This window comes from Trachemys scripta, chromosome 20 (genome assembly GCF_013100865.1).
Source record: "Trachemys scripta elegans isolate TJP31775 chromosome 20, CAS_Tse_1.0, whole genome shotgun sequence".
NCBI lineage: Eukaryota > Metazoa > Chordata > Testudines > Emydidae > Trachemys > Trachemys scripta.
In genome coordinates this window covers 911,285-933,072 of record NC_048317.1, presented here as the reverse complement: position 1 = coordinate 933,072, position 21,788 = coordinate 911,285, and the positions used below count along the sequence as shown (strand labels likewise).

The window sequence follows — 21,788 nt, the reverse complement described above, 5'->3', positions numbered from 1 at the left end:
TACTGTTACATCATCTAGCAGCTAGATTCTAGCCAAGTACCAGAGCAAGCCAAACCACACCTGTAGCCAATCAACAGCAGGGATTTCAAACACAGGCCAGCTGTTCACGTAGGGAAGAAAGTCACAAGCTTCTGCAGGAAATTCTCAAATCAATTTGAGAATTCTGACCAGTCCATAAACAGAGTGATAAAACTGCACAAGTTACATGCTAGAGACGACTGGCCTGGATCAGCTTCCAAGACTGTGGCTGGGGTGCCCTCTGCTGAATAATTCTGCACAAGCTTGCTGGGACTGGCTAAACTGACACTGTCTGGCAGATTGCATATTTGGATAATGATGCCACTTTGCCAGAGAAACTGCAGAGCCGATCGTCACAGTGCAGGGCCACTGCACCTGTATTTCCCTGCTGTGTTCCAAAGGCACCCACTCCTGGCTTCCAGTGCCTCTCCTAGATGGAAATCCATGACTCTCTCCCTTCTGACCGGGGTATTTCCAGGCAGCACCATTCCCTGGCCTTCACTGTGTTACTCCATCAAAGACAGTCCATCTAAACAGACCTGCCTGCTCTCTCTTCAGAGACAGCGAACAGTGTAATTGGTACAGTTACAAGCACCACATAGGTCTCTCTATGCAAGCCTACTGTTTCTCTGTATTGCTTAGGAATACAACAACAATAGTGAAAGAACCCACACATATGCTAATAAGCTTACCAGGGGACTCCTCCACCCCCAAATCCCAACATGGATTCTGGCAGGAGCAGTCCTCCTTTAAATCCTAACACAGGGAATTCTTTGTATTCACAGCCTCAGCTCAGAACATGCACACCCACAACACCTTCCGATTGCCCTTTATACAGGTTTGGAAACTCCAGACCAAAGACCCCTGTAGCAGGTAATTAGCATACAATGGGTCCTTCTCCCCGGGCCTCATCTTCAAAAGGTTGCCTTGGAGGAGAGGAATACTTGTGGCACCTTAGAGACTAACAAATTTATTAGAGCATAAGCTTTCATGGACTACAGCCCACTTCTTCGGATGCATATAACGTGCATTTCCCTCACCCCAAGGTATTTCCTACAAAATCCACTTCACATGTATTGTCCCCAGAGGGCATAGTCTCCTCTCCCTTCTAAAGAAGTCCCCACCAATCTCACAAATAGTTGCATTTCCAATACAATATCCCCCAAAGGTACTAGCCCTAAGTAGGTTTTAACGTCATTCAATAAAGTTCGTTGGGGGTGTTGTCAGCCTGTCACACTGACACCCACCTTCGCTCTCTGGGAATGAAACAAGGAATTGAGGTTAGTTTAGGACCTTCTATTGCTTCTTCCTCATTTCGATCTGCCACCATACTCTCAGACAGCAATCACCCAACAAAAACACACCACTAGCCCCCAAGGAAAACCCTACGCAGAGGTTCAGGCATAGGATTAGCCATACTGAAAATGGAGTTTAATCAAGCAAGGACCTGATTCTCATGGACATACACTGTTTGAAACAAACACTTGACCACCAAATATTGACCTGGGCTCTCCCCATTGCAGGAGAGATTAAAGCTGCCTCATCCCTAGGAAAAGAAAGGCTGCCCCTTACATTATTCATTCCAAGCAAGCCCCTGCCCAGCCTCCTACATCTCCCGCCTCAACTCAAGCAGCCTTACAGCACACTGATAGCACAATGCTCAGGAATGGGCTGATGCTAACACTGCTTTGAGCCAAACAGATGTAGTGCGATGGGGATATCCAGAATGTTCCATTTCCCAGCAGTTCATGTTAGATGTTCAGGAACAGCAAGACTAAAAAGGAACCTACACACTTGATTCATCATATGCTGCCATTACTGTGGGTAAGTAATAGAATACAACGAGACTGGTGGTTGTTTTCTTGCAGTACAAGGTCAAGGGGACCACCTAACCACCACCAGTGCAGAAGCCTCCAGACACTCACTCCATTGCAGCCGATGCTGTCGTATTTTTGATCAAGAAAGGGAGGGAAAAGCAATGCCCCTAAAAACTCAAGAATGCTGACAGAACTGGAAACCGCCTTTTGCACTACCTGCTGCTGCTCTCCATTTTCCTGCAGTGCCACTCACACTGGCTAGCTCACCAGCTTCCTAGCGCCCAATTCCTCCTATAGTAACTGCATGGACAGAAACCAGGACTGAAAGGGAAAACAAGAGTCTTATTCACACGGCTCAGTTCAGAATCCTCTGGACCTAGTGCTCACTTTTAACTTGGGATGTTCATGGGTGGTTTTTAAAAAAGTCAATCCCACCAAAGCAGCTCAAAGAACTGGAGCATCAGAGAAGCAACGATATTACACTGGGAGTTGTGATCTCTAATAGCTGTGTGCATGAGAGACTCTTGATATTTTCATCGAGTTGAGCTCTTCCTTACCAGGCTACAAAAGGAGAGAAGTTACTCAGGACTTCCTACACTAAAATCAGTTTATTTTTGCAGTATCTTTTAGTATAAAATACATTTTGAACCATCACGACTGTGCCTTGCACAAGAAGGGACTTACTAGAAAGTGATTCTACAAAGTGTCCTTGAAATGTATGCTCATGCGGAACAGAAAATGCAAAAGTAGGGAGAAGAAAGCACAGGGCTCAGTGTGCTTCACCAAGGGCCTCAGAGGTGCCAAATCCTCCAACCAGAGAAAGTTACAGCAGCCCTTGACGTTTCAAGTCTTCATAAGTCTTTTTATTCACCACATTCCCACTGGAATCCTCATATTCCTCCTAGAAGGGAAGCAAGAACATTGGTAGTATCTGGGCACGACATGAAATAAGAATGAGAGCGTGTAACGGTAACTGAGGTTTAGCTCCACCAACAGCAGCCTGTCAGCCCCTCAAACTAAAACAGACTAAGATCCCCCTTCCGCCCATCTCCACACGGGGTCTCTCAGCGGACTCCCAGAGAAGGATAAATAGTGGTTTGCAATGAGGACTGAGCTGGAGCACGCTCAGTTGTTACACTGCCTGCCGCTGTCCACTCCATCACAGCTTAGCTAAACTCAGCAGGACAATGGCAAATCCTGTAATAAACTGGATTTCACACTGCATTGTACGCTCCTTCTATAAACAGTCTGCTCCATCATGGTGGGTCCCCTGGGCTACAATGGAAGGGTCTTAGTTACAATTTTAACAGAATGACTCTATGGAATCTCTCACCATTTAGATTAAAGATACCTCACTCCTCCCCCTCCCCCCTTTCCAAACAGGAAGGGTCTGGACACTGCAGAGGAACGCTCTGAAGATGCCTAGACAGAGAGAAGGGCTGGTGTCATACTAACGAGCAATACATTCCCAGCCAGGCATGTGCAGCTCGACACAGTTCCACCAAGAGGAGCTCGGTTACAAGCGGGGGGCGGAGGGGGAGGGTCTCCAAACATACTCCCCAGCATTCAACAGATTCTCCAGGGAACTGGGACCTCTTTTGCTGGGGCTAGAGGTTATGCAGGGTAACAAGAGAGATTCAGCCAAACAGTACCACCCATCCTCAGCTCACCTCTGTGTCAGGCTGCCATCTCTCCGAAGCTTTCTGCTGCTTCAGCTTTGCCCACACTGCGAATACAAAGTAACACTGGATCAGAATGCCATTTCCCTTAGTTGAGCGCTGTATGGGCACTGCTGGCTCTTGAAACACACTCCCCTCAGCATCACTGGCTGACACGGATTGCACGGATTACTCAACAAGAGAGGCTGGCCATGACAGCCAGGTAGATACCCGAGCAGCCAAGAGCCTCAGACAGGGCTGATGGTTAATATAAGACACTATGCTTACCTGACATAGTGGGCTTCTTAAAAGAGTTGCACTAAATGTGCTTTAAGTTGCATCCTAAGGAGTTTGTACTGTGTGCAGCACTTCACATCTGGTGTAAAACAAGCTGCACTTCAATGTCAGCTCACCAGACCCACTGCAGACACCCCTCCCAACCCTGCAGCGCTCAGTGACATTGCAACCACTCCCCTTAGAAGCAGGAGGCAAGTCTGCCTCAAGCCAGCTGGTACGGAAGCTCTTAAGGGAAGGGAGGCCAGCAAGCTGAAGTAGCAAGTGCAAGGGGGAGAGTTCTGATTGGATGAGCTGACAAGCCAGTTTAGAGAGGAAGGGAAATAAAAGAAACCCTAGTTCAGCTGCACTGAACCAGAGCCAGAATGTTTCCTGGGCGCCTGTTCCAGGGGTGCTCACATTTCTTGGTGGCCTCAGAGCGCAGCCGCCAACTCTTGCTGGTAGCCACTCTGACAAATTTTTCCTAAAATACTTAATTAACTTTAGGAAAAACAAATAAATATGCACCTATACATGTCCAAATCACTGTAAAGGTTGGTTGGTTGATTTGCTTTGCAGATTCAATAATAAAAATAATGCACAGTTGTCTTTAGTCTCACTGGACCTAAACAGAATAGAAACGCAATGAAGGTGCTTTGCACATTCTTGTCTTTTTGTTGTTGTTGTTGTTGTTGTTGTGTTTCTTTTGCTTTTTGGCTGCCTTTTTTTTTTTAATAAAAGATTTGCTAGCTAATAAGCCTGCTGCAGTGAAAAGTGATATTTGTATGTTTGTTAATAATCACAGCAGACTTACTAGCTAGCTGGGAGGCTGTGAAAATTGATATTAACAAACATACGAATTACAAGTGTCAATTTTCACAGCAGACTTACTGAGCTCTGGCAAACCCGGGGACAAATTAAACCCTGGATAGGGAGGTGGGTAGGGAGACAGTGGGGTCCAGTGGCGATGCGGGAGGGTGGTGAGCTGAGGGCTGGCACCCGCTGCCACACAGCCAGGGCCGGAGCCTGCCACCCACCACCCCAGAGCTGTAGCCCAAAGCCCTAGCCTCACTGCCCCAGGGAAGGTGGGGAACTCACGGGTCACCTGCTCTTCTGGCATTTGTGGCTCCAGAGTGGGGCAGGGCCCAACCCCTGCTGGTGGCCCTGGGGGAGGTTTCACTGCTTCCCCCCCCCCCCCACCCCCAGTCACTGCCCTGGAGGCTGTGGCCGCAAGAAAAGCCCCTGGTGGCCGCATTTGAGAAATACTGACTTAGACTATGTTTACACAGCAGCAGGTAGGTGCAACTCTCAAGTGAGTGCACTAAAATAGGAGGGTGGCTGCAGTGGCTGGGCCAAGCTAACAGATGTATGTCTATCTGAGCTGGGAAGTGCACCGCCCAACTGCTGGATAGACACAGCCTTAACAGCAAAATTAAACTCCTCTTTCTGGGCTTTACTGCTGTGCCCAGGCAGAGATTCTATCCGACTCTCCCTTCCTACTCCAGAATTGCCAGAGCAAGAGGTGACACAGTTGGCTCACTCTTGCTTCCAGAGCGAAGAGAGTCAATCTCTGCATCTCTCGGTTGTGGCCAGGCAACTTCGTGCTGGCTGCTGCCCTCAGCAGGTAGGTGCCCAGAGCAGAAGCTTTGCATTCTGGCGTTGACTGAAGTACCCAAAGCCAACATCATTAAATTATGGTCAGTTAAAATGCTAAAGCTTCATGCTGGTAACAGATTGACCTACAGGATTGCCCTGGCTGAATTTCATCAGGTCTTTCCCTTCTCCCTCCGCACCATGGAGACCCAAAGGAAGAACTTCCTGAATTTCAACTGAGTGTAACCAGCCTCTTGATTATCTGAAGGAGAGTCGTGTCCCCTAATTGCAATTGGATGATTGAGGTTCCACCATATAAAGAGTTACACCCCCCAGTGAGAACACTGCCAATGAAGAGGCATTTAGTCAGCAATCACAGCAGGCAACAGACCCACATGTACCCAAAAGAACAGCACAGGCTCATAATAGTTCTGAATAGAGACATGCCAACATCACTTACAAGAGACTGCATCTTCAATCTGTGTGACATTAGCAAAATGAGCTGTGTTGGGAATGCCCAGGCATCTCATCCCATGAGCATGACGCCACTCCTGGAGACAGAGCAGAAAGATCAGTATACAGGAGAGAGTTTTATATATAGTCCACAAAGTCACAGCCTCACTGTTAAAGTAAGTCAAACCTGTCTGAAAACATTAACAAATTAATGCCCAAGAGGACTAGAACAGAAAGAAAACAAGAGGAAAAACTATTTCTATCCATATTTTCCAGTTTGTTTCCTTTGACTATATACAAGATTCTGTCAGTTTCCCTTTTATGTGGGCTTTTCACACAACAATACAAGAAAAAAAAGTTTCATAAAAAAAGGAAAATGTGATTGTAAATCCATAAAGATTAGTAATGGCAGTACTTGAAGTGACTTTTAAACTAAATTTTTTAAACTGACTACACATTTCAAGTTAATGGTGTCTAATCCGCTTATGAGAATTTCATAGTATCAAATCTTAGAACTAAGCTATGATCCTAGAGTACAACAACAGTTTAAAAGCAGTTTGTGATTCCACGTGGCTGGGCGCCCCCGGAGTGCAATAACAGTATTCACATACTTGGGTAAGGCTGGTTTTCAGTGGAAAGACTGTAGGGTTCGGACAAAAGTTCATTGAGAAGCAGGAGTGGGGATTCCCCTACTGTATAAAGTGCAACACACGCAGCGCTATAAACCCCTGAGCACCTTTGCACAATGTTCACTTTCATTTAAATGGCACATTCACAATCAAGGGTTCTCATCACAGGGTGCAGAAGTGCAGGGTTAAAGACATGCCTTTTTAGGTGCATTATAATTAAACCGTTATTAACCCCAAGGAGAGAAGCAGCATCCAGAAATAGCATCTCACAGGTTTCAGTGTAGGAGTCTCCTAGTGCTCAGAATCTCAGCACTAACACAACTAGAATCCACTTACATGTATATCCCTTGAAAGACCAGTTTGCTCCTAGGTACATTTTAAAAGCTATTAAAATCTGTTACTTAGCTTTGGGTTTTATGGAACTTGTTTCCTCTATCAGCTTTGCCAGAGAGCTTTACAGTAAGGTGTTTGTCAACATACTCCCAGTATCTAAAGCGATAGCTACCAGGTCCTCAGCAACAGCTCAGGCACTGCTAGACATTGGAATCTGGGTATCCAAGGAGGGAGACCCTACAACCACCAGGGGCAAATGGCACCTGAGTACCTCTTCAAATGGTACAGCCCTGCAGTCTCGGCACCACGCATGGGCCCACCTCCTGGGACAGGATTTAAACACGCCCTTCCGGCTCACAGGTGACAGCTCCAATCACCAAGACTCCATCCTTTAGTTACATATAACTAGGATTACCTCAAAATCGACTGATTGGCATTAGCCTAAGTGTTACTTACCGCAAAGTGCCGCTGGAAAGCTTTGGGCCCTCGGTAGGTGTAGTTGCCGCAAATCTCACAGTTGTAGTTGATGTTCAAACCATGCAGTTTATATAACCAATAGGGGATAGGCTGAAAAACAAGCCAGGCAAAGCTTAGGTCAGATTGCAAGACAGGTGGTTTGGATGCAGTCAAAGATCTCTGCTCTTGAGTGCCTGGGGAGCCAGTCTCACCTTGCCATCCCAGCCAAGAGGCAGATTTTTAGGGTTGTAAATTATTTCATTCTCTTCATCTTCACTTTCGCTCTCACTGATCTGCTCCTCCTCTTCCTCCTCTCTCTCTTCCCCTGTGCGTGCTTGTTTACGCTGCACGTTCTCATGGGTGAGATGTCTCTGTTCCTATGATGCAGGAAAGTACGCAGGCATGAAGAGTTATGCATGAAGCCAAAGACGGCAGCATATGTGGCAACAAACAAACCAAAAAACGTGTGGAGAAATCACAGGCGTATTCACCCTTCTTGTGTTAAATCCCCTCCACTGGCTTCATTAGTGCCTGTGCCACAACACTGCATTGATTTGTCCGCAGTCGAACACGAGAACTCCACCCTGTTTTCCTCAGCCCAACAGTCTGAAAGGTTGCTGGGTATAATGCAGTTCTCGCCAAGAGAAGACAGCGGAAAGCTTTAATTACAATCACTTCCAAGCTGCTTGGCAATGGTGGCAATCAGCCTTCTAAGAGTGACCACTGAAAACGGCGACAGGAACATGAAGCCGAATGAAGGCAGCACTCACAGGGGCTTGCTGTCTCTGGCGGTTCGATGTAAAATCTAAGTTCTACCAGGAGAAAAGGCTGCCCCAAGGGCACTCATGACTGTCCTGTCTGGGTTACAAAGACTCACGATTCACAAGAGAGGCAGACCCAATCCTCAGCACCATTGTTGTAGGAGATGGATTCTTAACTCGAAGCTGACAGGTTAACAACCAACAGGAATAAGCAGTTCCAGCTCCCTGCCTTAAACCTCTCCAGGTTTGTACAGCACCAAACATAAAATAACCCTTCTGTACATGGTGTTTAAGAAAGGATGAGACTGAAGACATGAATGAGCTTGCAACAACTTTTGAAGGCACTGCATCTGTAAAACTCAAAAAAGGTAACAAGTAAAAACCTTACCCCAAGAATTTCTACATACTCATAGACCTGAGCTTCCAGGAACGCAAGGTCTTTGTTCCTCTCTGTGTCCCTGGAAATACAAAGGGGAACTTGTGAAATCCTTTTCAAGCACTGCAAATGCTGTCCATGCACCCGGTTCCTAAAGATACATTTGATTTGTAGCTACTAAGAAAGTGGGAAAACAAATATCAACCACTCGGTGTAGCCTCTGCCGCACATGTACTGATCAGTCAGGCTAGACACACTAACCAGCTAACTCAGTCATTTGGCCCCAATACGCAGAGCATCTTAATGCTCCAGGAACATCTCAGCTCTGCCATTGGGGCAATAATGAAGGAGATAACCAGCCAAGCAGGAAACTTTTAGTCTAAGCGAAGGGCCAACCTGGGTATGAAACTTTAGGGGACTCACCTTTTGCTTCCTTTTGTCTTTGGATTCTTGGCAAACAAGGAAGAATCAAGGGCTTCCAAGGATTTGCCTTTTGTGCTGAACAGCCTCTGAGCACGTTCTTCCAGAGTGCTGGGGGAAAACAGGGAAGAAGGTGAATCTAGGGTATAGGGTTATTTCTTAAGTAGATTGGTTTGTGCTCACATAATTATGTTTTTAATTAAATCATTCAGAGGTCCTGAGATTATAAGAATAAGCATCACGTTGAGGAACATGGCTTAGGCACTGCTTTTGCATCAGGCTCTTGAGGTCCTACTATTCCGCATTATGTATTAGTCCATTACGAACCTCAGACTTCAGAGCAAAGTATGTGATAAGAATTCCTTGCGATGCTTTCAGCGTTGTCTTGTAGAAGAATTATTACACAGATCTTTGGAAACAAACCGATGTCCAATGCAGAAATGTGAGACAAACAGCTCAATAACTGAAACAAATCTAGAAAAAAGCCACAGCTTCTTACCCGCCGCATTTCAGACCCAAAGCCAGTAAAGCAGATTTTAATCTGTCCAGTCCCAGGGAGGCCAATTCCTGTACAATTAAAATAAACCAATGTACATGAGCATTGCTTTCAGGTGTTAACAATATGATCCAAGTGTGTCCATTTTAATTCATTAAAAAAATCCAACATTACTCATGAAAGCACTAAGATGGCTCTCTTCTACCCAGATCAATGGCCTCTATGGCAGGAGCTTGCCCACAGCTACGATGGAGAAAAATGCTTCCAGGTTACTGGTATCTCCCACGACAGAAAGCAGTGAACTTGCCATTTACAGTGCTTGTGGCCTGAGTCTCTCATTCCCACAAAGAGAATTTTGAAAAAGAACAAGGTGGACGGATTCCACCAAGATTTTCGGTATAAAGTGCTTAACACACAGAGAACATACCTCCCAAGAGGAAAAGGCTGAGAGATCCAGATGGGCTCCGGCATGGGTAAGTGCACTGCTGGTCTCTTTCTGCCAAGAAAAGCCACATAAGTTGCTAGATAGATCTTCAGGACATTACATAACATCTGAGCAACAATACCAAAATATCCTCCCTGCTTCAAGAATAATGATCTTGTTAATAATGGGGAGATCTCTGCACTAAACTGAATAAATCAAATACATGGGAAATCTCCAGATAACTGGAAAGACAGACAGAAAACACACTAGCAGTAAGCTGTGTCTACTGTTTTGGGACACAACCAAGCTACACTACACTGTGAGACTGTTAACCTTGATGACCATTTTACACACCACGACATTGTACCCAATCCGTGAGAAACAGATCAGCATTTCACATGTGCATAATGATTGCTCACCGGCCAACCAGGGAACGTTCCATTGTCCCACTTCTTCTCAAACTCATTCTGAATCTTCCCAAAAAGTTCATTCTGATCCAGCAGTGGCTTCACCCGATCTGTGTAATCCTGCAGGTACTCAAGAAGCATTTCAAGATACCTGGCAGAGGAAAAGCCAGCTCAGGTAATTTGGTATCAGAGTTTGCGCAAGATGAACACAGACATTTTTGCATCATACATACTGAACCGAATCATGGTGACACCCCTTGCCCCACAATTATACAGGGAATATTCCCACTATTTCCTTCCTTCCCAACAAATCTCTCTTCTACTGAACAAGCTCCTGGCTGTTAAGATCACCCTCTGGGTAACAGATTATTTCACCAGAAGCTTCAATCCAAATAAAACATCATCTGTTTGACTTTTTAGATCACAGGCATGATTCACAGTTGACAAACAGCACATGCAACCTGACAGTCTCACAAACACACATGTAGGTGTAATTTAATTCCGCATCATCTGTTAGTCTTGTAAACAGCAATTCAGTAAGAGATGATTTGTCTGAAATTGAAAAGGCTCAACATTTACACAGAGAAGCTTGCCTGCAAAGTGTATGGACTCAAAGAAAAAATAAAAATAAATAGCATGAAATAGATGGGGAAAACAACCAGAGAGAACAACATTAGCTGGCTGTTTACACTAAAATAATTAGCAATGAGTGTGGATTGTTGATATTTGGCCTTCTCTACACTACAAACATCACCATATTTCAGCATACTTGTGGCCCAAACTGTTTTATTCCTGCCTTGGCAGATCCCCCCGGTACAGTCATTCCAGAGAGCCACAGATATCTACCAAGGTTAAACCATGGTTCTCTAACATGGATTATTCCAGACACACAAGCCACAGTGCACTACATTCTATCACGGTCTGGGTCCCAGCCATGGTTTTGTCCATAAGTAGAGAATTTTAGCAAAGTGTTTCCAATAGTGCTACCACCACTTTAATGGCATCAGCAGGAGCCCTAATGTGGGACAAGATTTTGGTGGCTTCTAATATTTTTACCACCATGTCAGTGAACCCTAGTTACACAGTCACATTTAACCAAGGATTCTTTGAGCATGGATAAAACATTATATATTCATCATTAACTTGACAAATAGATGGGACAGCTCACACCTCTCAGAGCTATTGTTTCACACTCGGTTGCAAACCCTGCATTAGTTATGTTTGGACAGTTCTCTTCACAACCATAAAAGCTAAAAGTCATAGGATGCGACTTTCGAAAGTGCTCAGCATTGGCCTAAATCCTCTTCAGTTGAAGTCAAATGATAAAACTCCCTTTGACTTCAAAGGAGCAGCGAGGCCAAAACTTAAAGCATTTTTGAAAATTCCAAAACACTGACAGCTTAGATCCTGCTGCACATTTCTGAGAGGGTGTGGACTCTGCAGAAAGTCCTTACTTTATGAAACATTAGAACTACATCTAAGGAGTACCCAGTAACATTCCCCGCAGTGAATTTTCATCCTAATCGTGAATGAATGTTTTTCACAAAGCAATCACTCTGTATCTGACCTCTCGGTTCTCCTCCTCAAAGGAAACCTGCATAACGCCTTCAAAAGATAAGCCTGGGAGCTTAAATTCATAACTTTGCTAGACACTAAAAATCATTGACTGAATAGACACACTGGATTTATGGCTTATAGATTGTTGTAATAACCCACTAACCCTCTCTAGCTTTCCATCTCCCTCACCAAACAACTGGAGAGGTATTAACAGGCCACTTCACTGTGAGTGATCCTTGAAATCTGTTAACTACTTATGCAAAACAATCTGTTCCATCTTGTATTTAGCTGTGATGCTAGAGTACCTTTCCCAGGCCTGAAGAAGAGCTCCGTGTGGTTCAAAAGTTTGTCTCTCACCAACAGAAGTCGGTCCAATAGAAGATATTACCTCACACACACTGTCTCTCTAATATTTGGGACCAACTTGGCTACAATAACACTGAATACAACAATGGAAGATATTGAATTGAACATGAAGAAAAAGGAAGCAAAACTTAACAGCAACATCTACTCCCTGAGCAAATGCAAGGTACCTCATCATCCCCAGAGGTCTCACCATCACTTACAACTCCATATCTGCTGAATAACTCTGCAGAAGGACTTTGGAAAAAACTCAGGAACCATTTACTGTACCTCAGATACTCCAGAAGGGACCCCCTCAAACAAGAATTAATCCCATGCTCCCACATACTGGAAGGGGAAGAAAAGAAAAAAAAAAAAAAAACAGGAAACTTACTTGAAAATCATGCAAGATACTACCAAAAAGACCTGGTGGCAGCCATCCACCACAAAAACAAAAAGTGGAACCAACTACAACTCCACCAGAGAAGCAGATCACATTATGGAACTAAGCACCCAAATACCCAAAGAGAACCCGCTTCAATACAAACATAAACCCCCCTCCAACTGTACACCCCTAGGTGTCTCCAATCACCCCACACCGGAACCCATACGGTGTATCATCAGTTATTACCCATACTCAATGGGGGCCACATCCTGAAAGAAATATTTCCTAAACCTCCTAGTTTGGTCTTCAAACAACCCCCCAACCTCATCATCAGAAGCAATATCACCACAGACCAGGACACACCAACTCAAAGTGGCACCAGACTCTGCCAGAATAATAGATGCAAAACGTGTCGACATATCTCCACTGCTGCAATAAGCAACACCCCCCACAACACAACTTTCAAGATCCATGCCTTCTACACGTGCCTATCACATGTGGTGTACCTTATCCAGTGCACTAAATGCCCCAACAACAATTATGTGGGTGAAACCAGACACACACACACATACACACAGAAAAATGATAAAAGACAAAAAAACACCATGTCACCTGTGGGTGAACACTTTCACAAAGAGATCACTCGTAATCTGACCTCGCAGGATAGGTCCACACAGGGATAAACGTCGCTGGCCCCAGCCAGCTTACCCAGGCCAGCCACTGGTTTTCTATACCCAGGCAGACATACCCTCAGTCCTCTCCTCAAAAGAAATCTGCACAACACCTTCAAAAGACAAGCCTGGGCATTTAAATTCATAAAACTTCGCTAGACACTAAAAATCATGGACTGAATAGATACACTGGATTTATGGTTTATAACAAAAAGCCTATAATCCACTAAACTCCCCTTCACCCCAGGACTGGAGAGGCATTAACGGGCCACTTCACCTCGACTGGTCCCTTGAAATATATGTTAACTACTTATGCTAAACAACCTGTTCCACCTTGTACTCAAAGTGTAACAGCTAAATACATTTCCTAGACCTGAAGTCGAGCTCTGTTTATCTCAAAAGCTTGTTTCTTGCCAACAGAAGTTGTTCCAATAAAAGATATTACCTCTGCCACCTTGTGTCTCAACGAGCAAACATTTGGGAGGCCGTTGTTTTAGAGTTACAGCAGTGAGATCCTGGTATAAAGACACTCAGCGTACAGACCCTCAGAACAAGAGGTAGCAAGAGACGACAGGCTCCATGCTGATATGTTACCATATTTAAATATTCTGGATATACAGAGATTATCTATACTCAGCATTTAACGTTGCTTCATACGCTTCATCATGCCAAATTAAAGTACCTTGGTACCCCTCCACTGAAGCATCATCATGTAACTTCTTACAGCAATGACTTAGTTATTAACAAGAAATACTCCTACACTTTCTCCTGCAACACCAGGGGAACTATATTCCTAGGCTGCTGCAGTATCACAGACACAAAGCCCTGAAACCCAGGGTTGCTTCTTCTACAGAGATGAATGAATCCTGCACTTACAGCACAGAATTGGTAATTTGTTTAAAAAATATAAAATCGCAAATTTGCATAAGCTTTGCTTGAAAAGCCACAAATCAGAACTGGTTCCAGGCCTTGAATGCACATCACGGAATTTAATTCCTCCTGGACAGCCTGTCATGGATGAAGGGCCCACCTTTTATATTCAGCATTTTTTCTCTCTTTGGGAATATCGAAGAGTTGGTCAAACGTGGATAAGTATGTGATGTAATCCAGTTTCTGAAAATAAAGAAGCTGGGAGTCAGATTTTACACACAAAACAACCTGATTAACAATATATCTCCAGTCACCTACTGGACCACAAGAAATGGTATCTTTCCATACCTCCATTCTGGGTTGCAGCATGCCATTTTTTCTCTCTCATGCCACCTTAGAGACCCTGGGCTATTTGGTAACAGAGGGGGAAAAAGGGCACAGCCTCTTTCAAGACCACATCAGTGGAGAGGCCTGTGAGAGCAACTGTAGATACACCTGCACGAATGGGACAGCCCAGGAAAGGGTCACTTAGAATTTAAAAATCCTTAACCTGCAGCCTCCAAAAAACAGGCACCCGTGTAACATGTAGGTGGAAATGAACTATTTAAAATTACCTCAGAAATGCTCGGCTCTGGCCACTCAATAATAGATATTTGAGTATATCTCCTAAGCAATTATAGCCTCTTACCTCTGATGATTTTAAGTTAATGTACTTGAGGTAACAATCATGAAGATCCAAGTACCGGCCATAACCTTCTTCATCTGTGAACTCCACTAGATCTACAGAAGACACATTATGCAAAGAGCTTTATTAGAAATACTGAAGATCGGAATTACTGCAGAATGTTCTCATTTCAAGTATCCCTCTTGTGTTAGAGCCATCCCACGTACGCATAGCTTGTAACTGCAGCTGAATACAAGCTATGCTTACATGAGATGTTTCTTAATGTTTCTGCAGGTTCTAAACATAATCAACTAACTGCTCCTTTACAGTAATACACTAGATCCACCCTCAAGTGAGAGGCGCTTTTACTGCAGAACATTCCAGAGTGGATAAGATACACATATAGGCATCTGATCGGAGAGTAACTTTCAGAGGGTTATTAAGGAGAGAGATTCAGAGACATGCAAAGCCAACCAGACAACTCACTAACTAAAAACAAGCAAGCATGGTGTTTTTGCTAGATCTAAGTTTAAATATGAAACCACAGACTCACTTTGTGCCTCTTCACTGGGGTTCTCTCTGGCTTTCAACAGTTCCTCAAATTCCACTGACATCGGCACACAGATCTTCGGGAAAGATCAGACGTTATAGGAAAAATACACACTCACTGCTGTGATCAAGTCCAGACCAATTAACGTGAAGTCTCATTGACAAATCTGCACTTTCCAGAATGACCCTATTGTAGAAGTATTCCCACTGCCAAATCAAAGATCATCTCGTTCCAAACTTTTTGTTTCTGCCATTACATACAACACAAACCGTACTGAGCTATTACTGTGTGCATTGTTCGGTTCCTGTTCGACTGCATTTAATCAGGACATATACAAAGTGCACTACATGGAGAACAGTAGGTTCCCTAGCCAGAGTGTGAAAAAGCCAAGGTGCTGGGATCTTTGTAGTTCAGTGCAGAGGCTGCAGGGACAGAAATGCAGTCAACTATCAAGCAATTGCATTGAAATTCCCCTGCATCAACTGGCACTCTGCTGTCTTTGAATTCCAGGGGGTTCTCTCACCCATGACTATCCTCTCATTGATGCAGGAACAAAATTATGTAGACAACTCCTAAAAATGCCTACTTCACAGAGGGGAGGAGGACCCTCCACCCCCAAAAAACCACTCTGGCCAGCACATGGAAGGCAATGCTGAATGCCTCCCCAGCAGCAGAGGAGAACACAGCTCCTAAACTGAAAGCACAACATTCATGGGACATGATTAGTGTTTTGCACATTTTCTCATTTTTGGGCTGCTCTCTCTCTTTCATGGAACGCCTCTTCTATCACAGGAACTTGGACACGGCCCCTGTTTTAAAACCACCTCTTTCCACTCACTACATTTTAATATTTTGGAATTTATTGTAAATGAAATCGGTTGAGAAGAACCAAACTGATAATGCAAAGCATCCAAGAGCACTCAATGCTGTATAGATATACTCCTTGTCACTGTCCTGTGGGTCCACATACCATCTCTCCCATGGTGTTCAGGGGCACTTACCTCATTTGGGTGCTTCCGGTGAAATTCCTTGATCTGTTTTAGTCTATTATAGAATTCTGCAAACTCATTTGGCCCTGAAATGGCGCTGAGCTCCTCCTTCCGTAACCTGAGGGTCCAGGAGAAACAATTAAAGTCAGATTTTGAGGGTAACAGAGGGCAGGATTAGAATTGTTTACTGCAATTTGTAATATTGTAATTTGAGAGTTTCATTAATGATTCTAGTTCTGATTACACAAGGGTTCCCTAAACTATGGAAAAATCATTACCCACCCACCAATCTCTCAACCAAAATTACATAGAGATCTCAAACTCAGATAGGTTTAGGATTTTGGAGCTCTGCTCTCCTTCCTACATTCAGGTGCATAGTCCCCAATTACTGCCCTTCAAGCCTCTCAGAGTCTCCCACTCAAGTGAGGGACCCAAGCCAAAAGAGACAACCATCCCTCCTCCCCCCGTTACAATCTACACAGGATTAAATTAAATAGCGAATCTGGGGAGTTGCTTTGACAGTATCAAGCACTGAAATATGATTCCACTGGTACATTTGCTACCATCACCACACACACTCCTTTGCAACTGTTACACGGGCTATATTTATACTACAGACCTTACAGTGGCCCAGTTGCAATGTCTCCCATGTAGCTGCTCTATGCCAACGGGAGAGAGCTCTCCCGTCAACATAATTAAACCACCCCCAACAACACCAGTGCTTTCGTCCCTAAAACTTATGTTGGTCAGGGTGTGGTTTTTTCACACCCCAACCGACAAAAATTTTAACAACAAAAGTGCTAGTGTAGACATAGCCATGAAGAAATTTACTGCTGAAGTGTACTGAACCAATAACACCCTTTCTTGTCCCTTATTCTACAGAAGAAGCAACACATAACAAGTTAAATGTGATTTGCAGGAATCTTTAACCATGTACAGGTCTTGGTATGAACTAGGAATGAAACTCTGCGATCAGTATATTCAGTAGTTTTTATTGATCTCCCCTCTGAAAGATCATTAAACCGACAAATGGGAGTGCAGATAACTCAGCCCTAACTGTTTCTTATATAATGGAACATTTTAGTGGCAATTTCTTCTCTAACATGATGCTTTGGAAAGCCTACATTTATGGCACAATTATTCTTTCCCTCCCCTTCCCACCCCCACACACTTTGGATCAAATGGTATTTTACAGCCAAATCTTAAGCCAGCAATAGCTTTATAATGACCTGCTGCTCTATGGTACTGGTAAGGTTATGTCAGGACACTCATCAGAAATGTGTCATCAATGGTTTATTTCCAGCACTAGATTTTTCCTCCCAAGTTAAAATCTGGCAAGTGCAATAAAACTCCTGGAAGAAAACTTAAGTTTGCTTTGGAGGAGGGGGTGGGGGGGGAATCTCTATTTTTAGAAATGCCATTGCTCTAAATGCTTCACTCTCTTTATACATGGCCTTAAGAAGTGCCATCAAGTCCCTTCTGTGGCTTTGTAAAGCACTACAGGTAAGTCTATGCTGCAATTAAAAACCTGTGACTGGCCTGTGCCAGTTGACTCGGGTTTGCAGGGGTTGGGCTAAGGGGCTGTTTAATTGCTGTGTAGACATACTCTGTGTGAAGGCATTTAGCTAGCAGACCTTTCAGTTTATAAAAAGGCCAGATCAAGTCTTTTTGCAGACACTTACCCATCCTTATCATCATACAAGTCTCTCAGATTTCCACTCACATCCATATACCTCTAAAAAACAAAAACATGTTAATATTATGCATGTACCTTTGCTGCAATACAGCACAACATGCAGAGAAGTTAGGAAAAACAAACTGCTTTCTTGGAAGCTTGACAAAGCTTGCTTGTGTTTGAAAGGATAATCTCACAAACTTGAGCCAAACAGACCAAGAAATGAAAGAATGCTCACTGAAGAGTAATGAAACATTATAGGGAAATTAAGCAGCTGCAAGTGTTTTCAGGGAAATGCAATAATATGCTACCTAAGTCATTTCATGCTCTTCTGTGAAGTTTTGCTGTTCAATAAATTAGCTAAAATGAAAATAATTAATACTGTGATTTAAAATATACTTAAAGGCTTTTAATGCTAAAACTGATATGTAAATCCACCCAACTCGTGCTCCATGTGCCCAAGTTCTGGTAAAAGGTAATGCACATGCATCAAGCATGGTGGAGAACAGACCCTATAAGTTCAATGCCAGGTATCTCTGCAGAGTAAATACAGGCACTAGTAGGAATACGCTTTTTAAATTTGCAGACAGAAACAAAACTAGGCAAACTCAGCCGATGAGTTTAACTGTAAGCAATACTCCAGTAAATACTGTTATCAGCTTGCACATGTCTATCAGCTATTGCAGTGCACAAAAGCCATTTTCCTTTGACCCTGTATCCTGCAATCTTAATGTGCTAGACTCATCCAGAAATATAGTTTGCGATGTATTGCTTAAGCAATCCACAACACCCCACCATCCTGTGCTCCAGCCCACCAACTTTATGGTACACAGCTGTAAGGTAAAGCGGAGGGGTGATACTCACGTCCTGCATGGCTCGGGTGCGGTGATCAGAGTTAATCTGGTCACGTAGCTACAAAACACAGCAGAAAAGAGATTAGCCAGAGTTATTATCTAACTTTCAGTTGAGAACAGTCTCTGCTCCGCACAACTGGGAGTCGGGACCCCTCAGGGGGTTGCGAGGTTATTCCGGGGGGGGGTCACAAGCTGTCCCCCTCCACCCCAAGCCCCACTTTGCCTCCAGCATTTATAACGGTGTTAAATATATTACAAGGGGTGTTTAATTTATTGGGGGGTGGGACTCAGGACTTGCGGTGTGAAAGGGGTCGCCAGGGAGACACGGGGGAGACTCGGTCCGTGGGACAAACGCCGCTGTTGGGACATCACAACCGGGCTTATTCGGCCAGCTCCACCCCGCCCCGCGCTGGGACGGGAAGCGACTTCCCAGGGAACAGGGACTGGGGCCACGAGCCCGGAAGCCGCGCGGGGGGGGGGGCTGCTCGGGGCGTCCCGTCGCTCCAGGTTCCCCCCGGGCTAGTCACTGCCCCCCCCCACCGGTCGCGCTGGGGGTCCCGGCCCCGCCCCGCATCGCACCGTGGATTTCTTAATCAGCATCTCCTTGGCCATCACGTCCATGAGCCGCTCCCGCTCCTCATGGTAGCGCCGCTGCTGCTCCAGGATCGTCTCCATCTTCCCCGCGCGCCCGCCAGCCGGAACCCTCCCCCCGGTGCTCGGCCCGACCGGAAACCCTCCCTCCCAGTGCGCCCCCTTCACCGGCCCGACCGGAAACCCTCCCTCCCAATGATCGGTCCGACCGGAAACCCTCCCTCCCAGTGCTCCCCCTTCACCGGCCCGACCGGAAACCCTCCCTCCCAGTGTTTGGCCCGACCGGAAACCCTCCCTCCCAGTGCTCTCCCTCACCGGCCCGACCGGAAATCTCCGCTGGCACCATGATTCCCCCGTGAAACGGGTTGCTGGAGCCCCAGGAGAAGCGGTGCAGATGCTCCGGCCCAGCCCCGCTGCCGGGCGGCCTCTTGGAGCGGGTCAGCCGGGATCACCTGACATTCAGGCAGCGCCTGGGGATCCGTAGTGACCCCCCCCCGCTCTGCCGTCCCGGTCCCAGAGATCAGAGCGGGGCGTGTCTGTGCCCTGGGGTGTGTGAACCCTGTGCGCTGTGTGTGTGTTAGGCGTGCCCCGTGTGTGAACCCTGTGCACTCTGTGTGTGAACCGTGTGCACTCTGTGTGTGTGCTAGGAGTGCCCCGTGTGTGAACCCTGTGCACTCTGTGTGTGTGCTAGGAGTGCCCTGTGTGTGAACCCTGTGCACTCTGTGTGTGCCAGGCGTGCCCCGTGTACCCCGTATGCCCGGTGTCTGTGCACCCCCAGTGGGTGTGTGTCTGTGCCCTTGTGCACTCTGTGTGCGCAGCATACAGCCGTCAGCAGTAGCCCATCCCATCGCTGCAGGCCGGAGCCCCCTCTCGCAGTTTAGTGAGTGTGGTGATAGTTCCAGGGTCACTAAAGCTTTGTGCACGTGACCATCTCGACTTTCATTACAAACAAATAAGCTTCTAGCCCTCCAGACCGTGGAGAAAACATGGCCTGAGCCTGGCCTGAAGGCTCAGAAGTCAAATAAATATGTCCCACGCTCACACACAAAGAGTTTGCTTTAAATCTCATGATGTTTCAGACCATCTCAATTGCATGATTATTTGGCCCTGACTCATGACTTTTGAACACTTGGAGTTGGCAGTGCTGTAGAAGGGAAAGCCCAGGGGCCTCTGGCATAGCATCTGTCATATGGGCCCCACACTCCGGGGTGCTCTATCCTTCCTCTCGTCTCCAGGTCCAATGTGTGCAGAACAGCACAAAGGAAGCCTTTCGCAATGCACAACAATGAATTCTGGTGGATGACAAAACCCATGACCTGCGGTACGTATGACTGAGCACCATCTGCTGGCACTCTGTCTGTTCGCTAAGTGCCTGGACACATAAAAGTCAAGAGCTTTCTCGTAATGTGACATAGCCCAGATTTGTTGATTGTGAGCGCACTGCAAAGCCCTCTGCCTGAGCAAGAACTGATGGAAAGCCCAGGGTGCTGTTTTTATCTGGTGGATAGTGCAAAGGAGGTACTCCTGGGGGAATTCTGTGCCAAAAAAATTAAAATTCTGCAACAAAAATTCTGTGCATTATGTTTTAAAATTCTGCATATTTTATTTGTCAAAATAACACAATATAATCACACCAGTTTCAGTTATTTTTGGTCATTTATTTCAAAATACCTGTCAGCAAGTATGTCTGGAACAATACAGATAACAAAAGATTCAGAAAATGTTTTTTGACAAATAGATTTCTTACTAGGCATATTAATATAGAACTCTGGGTAATACTTTATTTAAACTACAATACAAAACCATATTTCCCACATACCCCAGAAGCAGTGCAAAGGCTGGGGGGAGTCAGGGATAATGGAGGAGCTGAGGGAGAGGGAAATAATTGCTGGGAAGGAGCCTGGTGTGGAGGGTTGTTGGGTATGGGTGGGAAAAATATGGAACAGGTCTTTTTTGCGGGGCTGGGGAGGGACTGTTAGGGAGCTTCCTCCATGCAAACCCTGGCTGACCCCTAGCCTCTCCCATTCAGTCAGGCACACGTTCTCCACCCGCACTCAGACACACACTCTCCCTATCCCCCTGAACCCCCTATCCCTCCACTCAGCCACCTCCTGTCCCTATGTGGCCCTGCACCCCTCCCCCATCACTAGGGTTACCATATGTCCGTTTTTTCCCAGACATGTCTGTTTTTTTGGTAATCAAACCCCCGTCTGGGGGGAATTGCCAAAAAGCTGAACATGTCCGTGAAAAATACCGGCTGGGCACTTCCTCCCGGGCTCCTCCCCTGACTTTTCGGCTTTGTTTAAGAGCCGAGCTGCCTGAGCGCTCCGGCTTCAGGCAGCCCCCTTGCCTCCGGACCCTGCGCCGCTGGCCAGGCACTTCCCCTCCCGGGCTCCAGCTGCTCTGCTCCGGCGGCGCAGGGTCCGGAGGCAAGGGGGCTGCCCGAAGCCGGAGCGCTCGGGCAGCTCGGCTCTTAAACAGAGCTGAAGAGTCAGGGGAGGAGCACAGCAGCTGGAGCCGGGGAGG

General features: G+C 45.8%; 1 protein-coding gene across 1 annotated transcript; it reads right to left on the bottom strand.

Annotated features, from left to right (window-relative positions):
- Window positions 1-2,424: 2,424 nt before the first annotated feature.
- Window positions 2,425-19,408, bottom strand: SF3A3 (splicing factor 3a subunit 3). Its single transcript, XM_034754076.1, has 17 exons — window positions 19,251-19,408; window positions 18,682-18,729; window positions 17,825-17,877; window positions 16,155-16,260; window positions 15,157-15,229; window positions 14,628-14,719; window positions 14,100-14,182; window positions 10,127-10,265; window positions 9,711-9,779; window positions 9,287-9,354; window positions 8,791-8,898; window positions 8,380-8,449; window positions 7,443-7,607; window positions 7,231-7,341; window positions 5,820-5,910; window positions 3,506-3,561; window positions 2,425-2,736 (listed from the first exon to the last, which is right to left on the bottom strand). Exons 1-17 carry the CDS (start codon window positions 19,344-19,346, stop codon window positions 2,659-2,661), a joined length of 1,506 nt encoding a protein of 501 aa, XP_034609967.1. The 5' UTR covers window positions 19,347-19,408; the 3' UTR covers window positions 2,425-2,658.
- Window positions 19,409-21,788: the final 2,380 nt, after the last annotated feature.

Excerpts from the sequence above, each read along its gene's own strand:
- SF3A3 (XM_034754076.1), bottom strand. The coding sequence starts at position 19,346 with ATGGAGACGATCCTGGAGCAGCAGCGGCGCTACCATGAGGAGCGGGAG. Across the intron at positions 8,450-8,790 it reads AAGACAAAAGGAAGCAAAAG|GGACACAGAGAGGAACAAAG; the intron begins GTGAGTCCCCTA and ends TTGTATTTCCAG. Across the intron at positions 2,737-3,505 it reads GATGGCAGCCTGACACAGAG|GAGGAATATGAGGATTCCAG; the intron begins GTGAGCTGAGGA and ends CTTCCCTTCTAG.